We start from the raw sequence: 11,514 nt of genomic DNA, 5'->3' as shown, positions 1-11,514 counted from the left end.
AAATAAAATAAAATAAAATAAAATAAAATAAAATAAAATAAAATAAAGTAAATTAAATAAATATGAATTAAATGAAACAAATACATAAAAAAGTTTATAAAATAAAATACATTAAAATTTTTGTTATTTAATCTATACATAGCATAAAGGAAAGTCGAGATTCTTTGAATGCGGTAATCTCGAAAACTGCTGAACGGATTTTGACGAGATTTTCTCTAATATACTCTGTGTCGACAGGAGAGGGATCTTTTTTTACTTAGAATTTTAATAGGGCTGCCACCTGTCTAAAAAACTATAAGATCCGCACCGTTCGTTGGATTACCAGAAATGGGGTGTCAAATAAAAGGGATTGGCCTCTAGAAAAGCACTGATATTTTTTTTTAATAGAGTTGCTACATGTTAATAAAAATACTATATTCAATCATAATAAGCGTAGGCATCAGTTCTGTACCATCACTGTCAAACGAAAAGACTTAACCTCTACATGCGCAATGATGTATTATTTTTCTGAGTAGGGTTGCCACCTATTAAAAAGTTAAAAGATTTTCGCCGTTTGTTGGATTACAAAATTAGATACCAAATGAAAGTGCATGGCCTTAGCGTGTACAAAAGCTTTATTATTTTTCAAGTAGGGTTGCCACCTATTTAAACTTACTATCTTCTATACATAGTAGAAAAGGAAATTTGAGATATTTTGACCACGCCACCGAACGGATTTAGAGGAAATTTTTTAAGTATAATCTGTATCGATAGGAATATTATCTTTAGACCTTCGAGTTCCTATAGGGTAGCCACCTGTCTAAAAAATTATAAGACCCGCAATGTTCGTTGGATTACCAGAAATGGGGTGTCAAATAAAATGGCTCAGCTCTTAGATGTTCAATAATGTATTACTTTTTGAGTAGGGTTGCCATCTATTTAAAAATTACTATTTCATTCGAACATGGTATGAATACAAAAAGTGAGAGGTGCAGTGAAAAGGCATGGCCTTCAGATGTTCAATAATCATGAATAAAGGTATTATACGTGAAGGCGCTCTCTCTTCAAAATTGTTTTTTTTTGTTAGGTGCTGTATTCAAAAAAGCGTAAGAGGCTGATGCTTTTTTTGTTTGCATATGTGAGCATGTATGTACATTAGGGTGGTCCAAATATAGTAAAGTCAGAATTGTAATGCTCTCACCCCCTAGCATTGTTCTATATCTAAAAAAGTATACCCTTATTTTTTTATTTTGAAATCAAAAAATATTTAGAGGTCGCTCAAAGCGCTCAAATTTGTCCATGTATTTTTATATGGGAAAAATAAATTTTTTTGTAGAAATGGTATAGAATTCTTGAAAGTCAATATTCTTCGATCAGAAAACTCTGGTTCTCTTCAGGAGACTTTCAACAATAATACCCCATTGTTTATTTAACCAAATTTTAATACTAAGATTTTTCATTGGTCGTTCCATTGCATTTTTCAGGGTTTTTGTGGGTTTTTGGCAGACCTACAAATTATAGTTGCAACCAAAACATGGTTAAATAAAAATTGGGTATTATTATTGGGAATCTCCTGCAGATAAGCAGAGTTTTCTGGTAGAAAGGTATTGATGTTTAACTATTCGTTACCACTTCTACGAAAAGTTGTTTTTTCCCCATATAAAATACATGGAAATCTTTCTAAATATTTTTTTGATTTCCAAATTTAAAAAAGGGGTATACTTTTTTCGATGTAGAACAATCCTAGGGGGTGAGAGGATTAAATAAACAAAAAAATTCAAATAAAATACGCTTACTTTGATGTTTTTGTTTAGTTTCTTCGCGTATTTCTTTCCTCTTCTCTTCCTCGCTAATTTGAATATATGTACATATGTATGTACATCTATACATAGTATAAAGAAATGGCGAGATATATTTTAACCACGCTACTGAACGGATTAAGACAAGATTTTTTATGTATATAATAAACGAAGTGCATGATGACATATGATTTTTTTCTCCAAATACGTAAATGTACATTCATATGCATACAATCAGCGCGTGGCGAAGCCTCGCGCATCCGTGGCCGGCTAGTTAAAAATAAACTAAACCAACTAAATTGTATTAAATCAAATTAAACTAAATTAAATTAAATCAACTTAAATTGATTAAATTAAATTCGCAAATGAATTAAGACTAATAAAATGGTTGCAGGTTCGTAGTGTGTTAGTGCATCTTTACAAAAATGTCTTCAAATATGTATTTACATGTTGTAAATATGTACATATATTCATACAGTGACTCAAACAAGTGACAACGTGTTGATTTTTTTACATTCAAAAAATTTTCATCAAAATTTCATCTTTTAAAACTGAATCTTTAGAATATTTTTGGGTATGCAGTTGTATAGCCCATGCAGTTTTAGTCTGATGATTCGCAAAAATCAACGTAATTTTTTAGCCGGTTGAAACTCGCATTTCATTGCAATAAAATTGTATTGACTCTAAAACTGCATACCCAAAAATGTTGTAAAGACTTAGATAAAAAAGTTGAAATTTTGATGAAAATGTGTTAAATTATCCTATATTTTGCAATAAAGTTTGAAACTGTGATTTATGTATATATTAATCACCAGCCAACAAGATTTAGCTCGAAAAACATTACGAAAAAAAGAAATCAGCACTTGGTCACTTGATTGAGTCACTATATGTAGGTAAGCATGCAATTGTGAAAACCAAACAAATGCACCCTCATTTGGCATTTAATGTGCAATTAATCTAATCTAATGGAATAGACAAACACACAAAAGATTTAAAACAAGTGCTAAAATTTTATAGCTTTAAATAGAACATGCATTCTTATCTCGTCGCTTTCGTGTTGTGTTTTTAGCCCTCGCTACTACATACATACATACTTACCTATTATCGTTTTTTTATCTTGCTCCCCTCTCTTAGCCGCCTGTGCCATATGGCGCTTGGACGGGAGAACGGCTGGCTATACAAGATTCCGAATTATGCATGCATCGTGATCCTTTCAGACGACAATCGGAAATCGTCGGCAGTGAGGACTGTCTCTACCTAAATGTGTACGCTCCAGAGGTGAGTTACTGTCTATTACTATCCCATAATGTTCACAAAAATATTACATTTCTTGAAAGGAACCCAAAACTTCGACACCACTGCCGGTTATGGTGCATATACATGGCGGTGGCTTTGTAAGTGGCTCTGGCGTAAGCAGCTTCTATCCGCCAAATTATTTGCTCGATCATGATATCATACTCGTTTCGGGCAATTATCGTTTGGGTCCACTCGGTTTCCTTAGCACTGAAACTATAGATTGTCCTGGCAATTTCGGACTGAAAGATCAGGTGGAGGTTTTGCGTTGGGTACAGAAAAATATTGCCGCATTCGGCGGAGATCCGAAAAGTGTGACAATTTTCGGTAATAGCGCAGGTGGCGCTAGCGTAACATATCAATTGTACTCAGACTTAACGAAAGGTATGAAGGCATATAATTCATCGAAAATTTATACGTATGTATGTACATATACAAATGCATTTTCAGGTCTCTTCCACAGAGCTATCGTTCAATCGGGTACCTATTTCAATCCGTGGGCACAGCCAGAGCATAAGGGCGTTGCCGCAAAGCGTGCTCGAGAGGCGGCGCAATTGGTTGGCTGTAATCCAGCGGAGAAATGGCAAAAAATACTGCGCTGTCTACGCACCAAGAAAGCTAGCGATATTGTCGCTACGCTTTATGAATTTTTTGTTAGTCGTCGAAATATTTACCCACCAATAACTTACCAAAAACTAAATGCACGCTTTCATTTGTTTTTCCTCATTTAGGAATTCGAATTCGATCCTATGGTGCCATTTCAACCGGTCGTGGAGCCAACACATAAGGGCGCCTTCCTCACCGTTTTACCGCGCGATGGCGTAGTACCACATGGTTTTTCCTTACCACTCATGATTGGCGCCACCTCCGAGGAGGGTTTGCTTAAAACTGCGCCGTTACTCAATCTGCCTGGCCTCTTGGAGGAATATAAGCAACAATTTCATACAGTTCTACCAATCGAACTGCAATACGATCATCATCGGCCAGAAGTGCGTGATGAGATTACGCGAAAGATTGAAGAGCTCTACTTGAAGGAAGGCCATAACTATGACAAACGCAATCATCAAAACCTTACCAACGTAAGTCTTTTTCGAAAACAAATACACCAGGCTTAAACCGCTAACCTTTGTCTTGTTTGACAGCTCCACTCGGACGGTTGGTTTTTAGCTGGTATTGATGAGTATATCCGCCAGCGGGTGGAGGCTCAGAGCTCCTTAGATTTGCCACCCTTCTACGTATATCTCTTTGAACATCGCGGTCCAGCGAGTTTGACGGAAGTTATAAATGGTGGAAGCGAAGATTATTATGGTAAAGATAGCTATTTTATTGTGACATTTTTAACGAGCTAACATATCTACATGCATATATACGGCAGGTGTCTGCCACGCTGATGAATTGCAATATCTCTTTCCGCTGGGACTCAAACTATTCATAACCGCCTCGCCAACTGCAAATGACTTACAATTGCGTGAGGCTATACTTCAAATGTGGGTGAATTTTGCCACAGAGGGGTGCGTCTTCAAAATATTGATTCTTGTTTAGTTTTTTTTTTTTTTTTTGGTACTTACTCAAATCATTTTCACAGCAATCCTACGCCTGCGCAATCTGCTCTTCCTCATTGGGAGCCCGTGACTGGATATCCCGTGAATTATGCCCATTTGGGACACAAAATACCGGAAGAGTTTACTATACTACAAATGGAACGTGGTATCTATAGGAGTCGCATGGACTTCTGGCGCCAACTTAAAGCCCACATCCCGGCAGAGCAGCGCGAAACAAAATTGAGAGACGAGCTATAGGCGATGGATAAGCAAGTTTTACTTAATGCCTTCGCGTTCGTTAGGTATATCGTTGTAAAAAACTTTTCTGTAGCAATGCTGAAAACAATATTTAATAATTTCTTATGCCTATATAAATTCGAAGTCGGGTCACAAGTTTAAGCCTGTACATTTACTAACCTAATAAATTTTTTCTTTAAAAACATCTTTTTCGTAAAATTAGTTTTAGAAATCGCAGACATTCTTCTAAAGTGTTTTAAGTCAAAGCTTGTAATTATTGATATTGGCCTTTCGGAATTAAAAACTGTTTGAATTTTAGGTTTATGTTAGTTAACTCGATCGATAAGAAACTACATAGACCAATTCCTTGCCCATAATGGTGCCAAGATAGTAGGAAGAGGCGTTGGATTTCAAGCATTAATCGTAATACAATTTTTGTTTTGACAAATTGCCAGATCCAGACGAAGAAGAGGGCATTTCTTTCACTTTTCACTTGTTCTACCTTAGCTGCGAGAGGCAGTGACTCGTAAGTACACCAATCCATAGTGTGCAATCTAAAATTGGGAGTGTTGCAGTCAACCCTTAATGGGCGCGTCAAGTAACTGCCAAAAAGTCTCATGGCCATACAATTTGCATAAAGCATACCACAATAACGCCTTGGTAGCGTTGAGCAAACGGAATTTTTATTTTTGATAGGGCATTACGTCTTGCAGTTGGGTTTTGAAGACAAGAAAGAAAGGCAGGGGACCTAATATAGACAGATCAAACGAGATTAAAAATTAAAGAAAGAGAGAAAACGCTAAAAATTTTACCACATCAGCGGAGAAAGAACGCCACCTTGATAGAGTGAAAACCCTCCAGCAACGCCTCTATGCAGATATTCTTGAAGCCTTCCCAAGTATCGAGGAATACCCACATAGTAAACTCTTCATGATGGGTAATTTTCTATCTGTAGTAATGCACTATGGAAAGCTATTTCTGTGAGGCGGCCCTTGGTGTATTCGAGAGAAAGATCTATGTATTTATATAATAATAATGTTCATACTTAATAGTATTTGAACTCGAGACCCGAGATAAATTAATAATAGGCCACAAATAGCATAAAGTTAATGATAGTGGTATGGTAATCGTAATTGAAATGATAGTTATACAGCCTCATTGAGAGAGTCGTGTCGAATGCAAGCCGTTTTCCGAGAGTCAAATTGTACCGAAATTAATGTATTAAAATGGAAAAACTTGGCAGCATTACATAGTTTTCGACGATTTTCATTTACTTATTTCAGCACAATAGACAATGCCAATGTTGTCGAGTCGTACAATTGAGCCTAATTTACGACTTATGCAATGAGGCTGATAATTGGATTGGTAATGGTAATTGAAATGGTAATTATAATTGGATTGGTAATGGTAATGAAATGGTGATGATAATGGTAATACCCTTCGGGACAACTGACTGATCGCTGATGAATTCTCTAAGTATAACACTAGAAGTATTAACCCCTCAGATTATACAGCAGATTTCTACGGCGATTTTGAAAAATCTGATGAATGCTTTCCTGTGAGTGTGACTTTACATATCCTTTTAAAATATGTTGTTTCGTTCTCGCTAGTATACAGGATTGTCCATACTTGCATTCGTATTCGTTCACAATTTTGTGTGTATTAGGTTTCGTCAGATCCCAACAAGCATTTCAGTAAACGTTTTTAAAAATAACTTAAATTAAGTTTGCTATAATAAGCGTTAAATAAGCATTTTTAATATTAAGCTTATTAAAAGTGTTTTCAAATAAACCTTTAATAAGTTTTGAGAGCGAATGTTTATAAATAACTTAAACTTATAAATGAAATGTAAATGCCAACGACATGAAGTAGTAAATATAAAATTTTTTCAATCGTAAGAGACGTGTTTACGTTTTTTAAAATATATTATGAAAAGAAAAAATTTAATAAAACCGATGTGGTAAAAAAAGTCCAATCCAGGACCCGCGCTAATCGGTGGAGCATTCGAGTCTTCAAATGATGAGTTCCCCTTATCCTTTCTTAGTTTAACATTCAATTAAAAATGTATTAAATTTTTTTCAGAAAAGTTCATCAATGAGAATGGCGGCGATGAAGCGGAATATATAGCTGCATCGATGTCGCTTTTCCAATTTGCCAATAACCGCAAGTAATTGAAAGCACGCAACAAGATGTAATAATTAACTTTTTTATGCTTAATTTGTATGTGTTATTGTGAATTTGTATGCTAAAATGTCTATTCCCTATTTATATTTTCGCGACTGTAGATGAGTCCGCCGAAAATTCGCATTTCGTTTAGTTTCTAGTTGTTAAGCATTCTATGTATGAGTTTTTAATGAAATATCTTTAAATAAAGGGTTATAAAAATGTTTATGAAAAGCTTTCTTTTGAAAATGTTTAGTAAGTTTATATTCATACGCTTATAAAAAACTTTTTTTGAAACTTTATTATAAGTTTACTCTTTTACGCTTATAAAAAGCTTTCTTTTGAACATTTATTACAAGTTTATATTTCTACGCTTATAACCAATGTTCCTTTTCGATTATATTACGCTTACTTTCAAGCGTTTTATAAACAAAAAAGCAACGTTTTGTAAGCTTAATGTTTATAATTGAAAACTTAAAAAAAACTTTCTTTAAGTTTATTTTGCTTGTTGGGATAGTTTTACTAATACCCTGCAGAAAAATTTAGAGACAGTGTGGCAAAGGGCTAGTTCCGAACTAAATATTTCAGAACTACTTATCTCTGAACTAGTGCAAAACGGCTACAGAGCAGGACAGTTGAAACTTGCGGTGTTAGTAAGTGTACAAATTCTCACTCCTCGTACAATATGAAAGTAGCTTAACGAGACCTCCGACTCAAGCATCATTGGTCGTGAGTTCAGATCGCGGTGGAGGCAGTTGTGAGTTTTCAGATTTAATGAGTTTAAATGGTTGTGTGCCCCTTACAAAATTTTTTCTTTTTTTTGTTTTTATAAAATATGTAACAAACATGAAATCTGTAAAAGAAAAGAAAAAACGGAAAAAATATCCAAAAATCGAATCTTAAAAAAGTTTTCTTATAAAAAAACTGTCCACAACGGAACTGGTTAGAAACTAGTTGCAAAGTAATGCACTGGGCGACAATTGCCACCGCTAATGACATCGCCGTGTAAAACTGGCCAGTTGAAAGCATTGCTCCACTTTCAACGGAGTTATCAACTTAAAATCTAAATTGAAATTCTACTACTTTGTATGCAAAAAGAATTCACAGTTAGAGCTCTAGATACCCGGGTATCGAGCAATGCGAGTAGCTCGATACTCGCTCGAAACTCGTTCATTGCTCAACTGCTCAAATGTTTGTTCAAAATTTTCGAGTTTTTGAACAATTTCATAAACAAAAGAAAATTTGTAAATTGTATTTGTCAGCAGCTGCTTTCTAATTCATGTTAAATAAATTATATTATTAAATACCAATGTAACAATCTTTGCATTATATATCAATAATTTGAAAAATTTAAAAAGTTGCTATCAAAAATGTCAATATAATAAAAAAAAACATTGCTCAAATTACTCGAAAAAACTCGAATTGCTCGAGCTCATGCTCGAAAATTTTCGAGTAATGAGCATTGAACAAGTGTGCGAGTACTCGCTGCTCATATACCCGGGCTGTTTGAAAATGTGCGAACAAAATCGAGAGCTCTAATTCACAGCACTAACGCTTGTGAAGATTAGCCGATGTAAAGATTAGCCGATTCCCGAGCTCGCTTTCACACTGAGTTAACCGATGTGTCTGTTCTTTAAGATTGTATTGAAAAGAATATTGGAACACCTGCATTTCAACTGCTGAGTGGAAGATCGACCTATCTCGGCAGCCAGTTCGAAAACGCCGTATCTTAAAAAACTTTTCAAACACTTTCCCTATTTCAGAATTCTATTGAAAAACACCCTCTCTCACAATTTAGTAGAAGAACGCCCTATCTCACTTCAAAATGTATTGAAAATGTGCTGATATAGGGCGTTTTTGAAACGAATTCCTAAATAGGGCGTTCTTGAAAAGTTTTTTGAGATAGAGCGTTTTCGAGCTGGCTGCCGAGATAGATCGACGTTTTTCCACTCAGCAGTCGATTTCATCGTTACACTGCGATAAAAAAATATATATATTTTAAACCGAAACTTTCCAACACAGACTAACGTCGCATTTTCACAAGGCATTAAAATTACAAACAATTTTGCGCTCTCAACAACGTCATACGGAAACGAATTCAATTATTATTTTGAGTAACGCAATGACATCCGAATTTTTTAATACCAAATTTTATCATTAGCTCTGTTCCCGTGACCAATGATCGGGATATGGACAACAATTTTTTACGAAATTACAACAATAATGCTGTGATCCTGGTTCAATCATTGCAAAATCGGTCAGTTTATTTTATTTCACTGATAATTGGGCTTCGTGGCATTGACAAATGACTGAAACAGATATTCTGCCATTATTTTAATTTCTTTCAAATAATTCGCCTCTATGTTAAATATTTATTTAAATGAATATTATTTCGTTTAAATACAGGCACCGAAAATAACCATTAATACCCAGAATTTAATTTTTAGATCATTGCAAACTCGTTTTTATTTTATTTCTGTTTTTTGAGCCAACAATGATCGTTCAATCGTTTTTAACTGTTATAATTTAACTGTTTTTATGGCCGTTTTAAATTCTTTAGGACCTATAAAATTAAATCGGAAAATAAGGTTATGAAACGATCGCAAAAATAAAAATAAAATAATTACGATGGTTAAAAATCATAAAATAACGATTAAATTTTATCGCAAAAATATGAATTCAATTTTAATGGTTAAATTACGATTTTTATTACAAAGCCCATAAACCGTACGGTCTCTGTTTAAATTTACTCCTTTCCCCATTTAGTGAAGACAATTTTTCAAATACCTACTCTGCTATGTAAAATTAGTGCTGCTAACCGCCATAAGAACTCGCCAGATTGTTCGCGTGGGAATTAATCGTAAAAATGAGCTGGATAAACCACGGGAACACGACTATTAAATGCCAAGTGGAAATCTGGCTAATGGGTATTTTTGTATCTCCAACTTGTGTCAATAACTAAAAAAACATTTGCTACATATGTAAGTCCTTGGCCAAGCTTCACCCTCCGATTTGGAACTTTCGCCTTGATATTGTCACACAAATGAAGTGACCAACAATTTAACGGCGCTTCCGAAGAGAAGCTATTGCAATCAGTTTTAGAGTTTCTTCATTGCCTTTCGGAGTGTGAACGCTATTTAGAAACGACGGCCGCCATAATGGAATGGAATGCAGCGCTGAAAGGAAAATATGAAATGCATTCTTTTTTTCTTTTAGTATTTTAAATATATTTTCAATGAAAGAAAGACCTTTGTTTTGTTCATTTGTTTCTTTGTTTTTTTTTTCTTTTGTTTGTTTTCTTCTTTTCTGATTTAAGTAGCAATTTTCTTAGTACACTAAAAAAAATACACTTTAAACATTTTTTTCACTTGATTTGAATTTATCCTCTTATATTTGCTGTTGTTGCAGGCTAATTTATTTGCTAGTCATGTTGTTGTTCTTGTTCTTTTTTTTTATTACAAATTTTTGTTAGTTTTTATTATAATCTATGTGTTGGCGCATGTTCTGCTCCTTTTTATATGTATGTATAACTATTGTAGTATTTAGCTTTTTTGCACTGCCTACGATTTTATGTTATAAATATGTAGTATGTAACTGCTTTGCTGCCTACCTGTCTCTACACACACAAATTCAAACAAATAAATAAAACATTTTTAGTTATTGAAAATAGTTATAACAATGTTTAATTTTTAAAATTTTTTTTTAATTGTTTAAGTTTGTTTTAATATTTTTAAACAAAATAAAAAATCATTAACACAAAAAAATATTGCTTTTGATACATAAAATAACCACAAAACACACACAAAAATTAACTTTAATCGATATAAATAATTTATGTATGTATTTGTAAATATATATATAGGTAAGTGCATGTAAGTATGTATGTTTGTTTGCATCTATAAATAAATTAACAGCAGCATAAAATAAATAACAAAAATTCGTGACACGTACTTCAACTCAATATTGCTTGAAGAAATTTTAAATTTCTTGGCTTTGCAATTGTTTTTTTTTTGTTTGTTATTAGCTATGAATATTATAAATAACTTCGTTTAATGTTATTGTTTTTAGTTTTCAGTATCAGTTAAGTTGTGTTGAACGTTTATTTATACATGTACATAAATGTATGTATATATGTGTAGTTGGTAATAGCAAAACTGCGCTCCCCAAAAAATATATGCTTGGCATTCAGGGGGAAATCGGTTTTAATTTACCAACACTGAACTTAACAACTGGGGTTGTTATTGTTATACATATTTCCATATACTTGTGTATGCATACATATGTACATTTGTTAGTTAGTGGTTAGTTATGTGTAGCATTTTATTAATTTTTTTTTTGTATTGTACAAAATTTTGTGGCAAAGAAAGATGCCTTTTAATCGCTATTTGTAGCCATATTTTCCGTGACTCATTTCATTTTTTTTTTAACATTTTTTACTGTTTTTTTTTTAGTTGTTTTACTTGAAAGCTGAATTTTTTTTTTATTGTTTACCTTAGTCTCGC

General features: G+C 33.6%; 1 protein-coding gene across 1 annotated transcript in view; it reads left to right on the top strand.

The window, feature by feature from the left end:
- The window catches only part of LOC118753144, a 16,190-nt gene extending 11,136 nt beyond the window's left edge, over positions 1-5,054 (top strand). Inside the window, exons 10-16 of the mRNA XM_036488014.1 lie at positions 2,913-3,056; positions 3,116-3,455; positions 3,522-3,724; positions 3,803-4,150; positions 4,214-4,379; positions 4,447-4,582; positions 4,657-5,054. Of these exons, the coding sequence (XP_036343907.1) occupies positions 2,913-3,056; positions 3,116-3,455; positions 3,522-3,724; positions 3,803-4,150; positions 4,214-4,379; positions 4,447-4,582; positions 4,657-4,870 (1,551 nt within the window). The 3' untranslated portion in view covers positions 4,871-5,054. The remainder of the gene's footprint in view (positions 1-2,912; positions 3,057-3,115; positions 3,456-3,521; positions 3,725-3,802; positions 4,151-4,213; positions 4,380-4,446; positions 4,583-4,656) is intronic.
- The last annotated feature ends 6,460 nt before the right edge of the window (positions 5,055-11,514 follow it).

This window comes from Rhagoletis pomonella, unplaced genomic scaffold (genome assembly GCF_013731165.1).
Source record: "Rhagoletis pomonella isolate Grant_MI unplaced genomic scaffold, Rhpom_1.0 Rhpom_scaffold_00002, whole genome shotgun sequence".
In the NCBI taxonomy this organism is placed as follows: domain Eukaryota; kingdom Metazoa; phylum Arthropoda; class Insecta; order Diptera; family Tephritidae; genus Rhagoletis; species Rhagoletis pomonella.
Note: the sequence above shows the minus strand (reverse complement) of the source record. Positions and strands in the feature narration are given on the sequence as shown.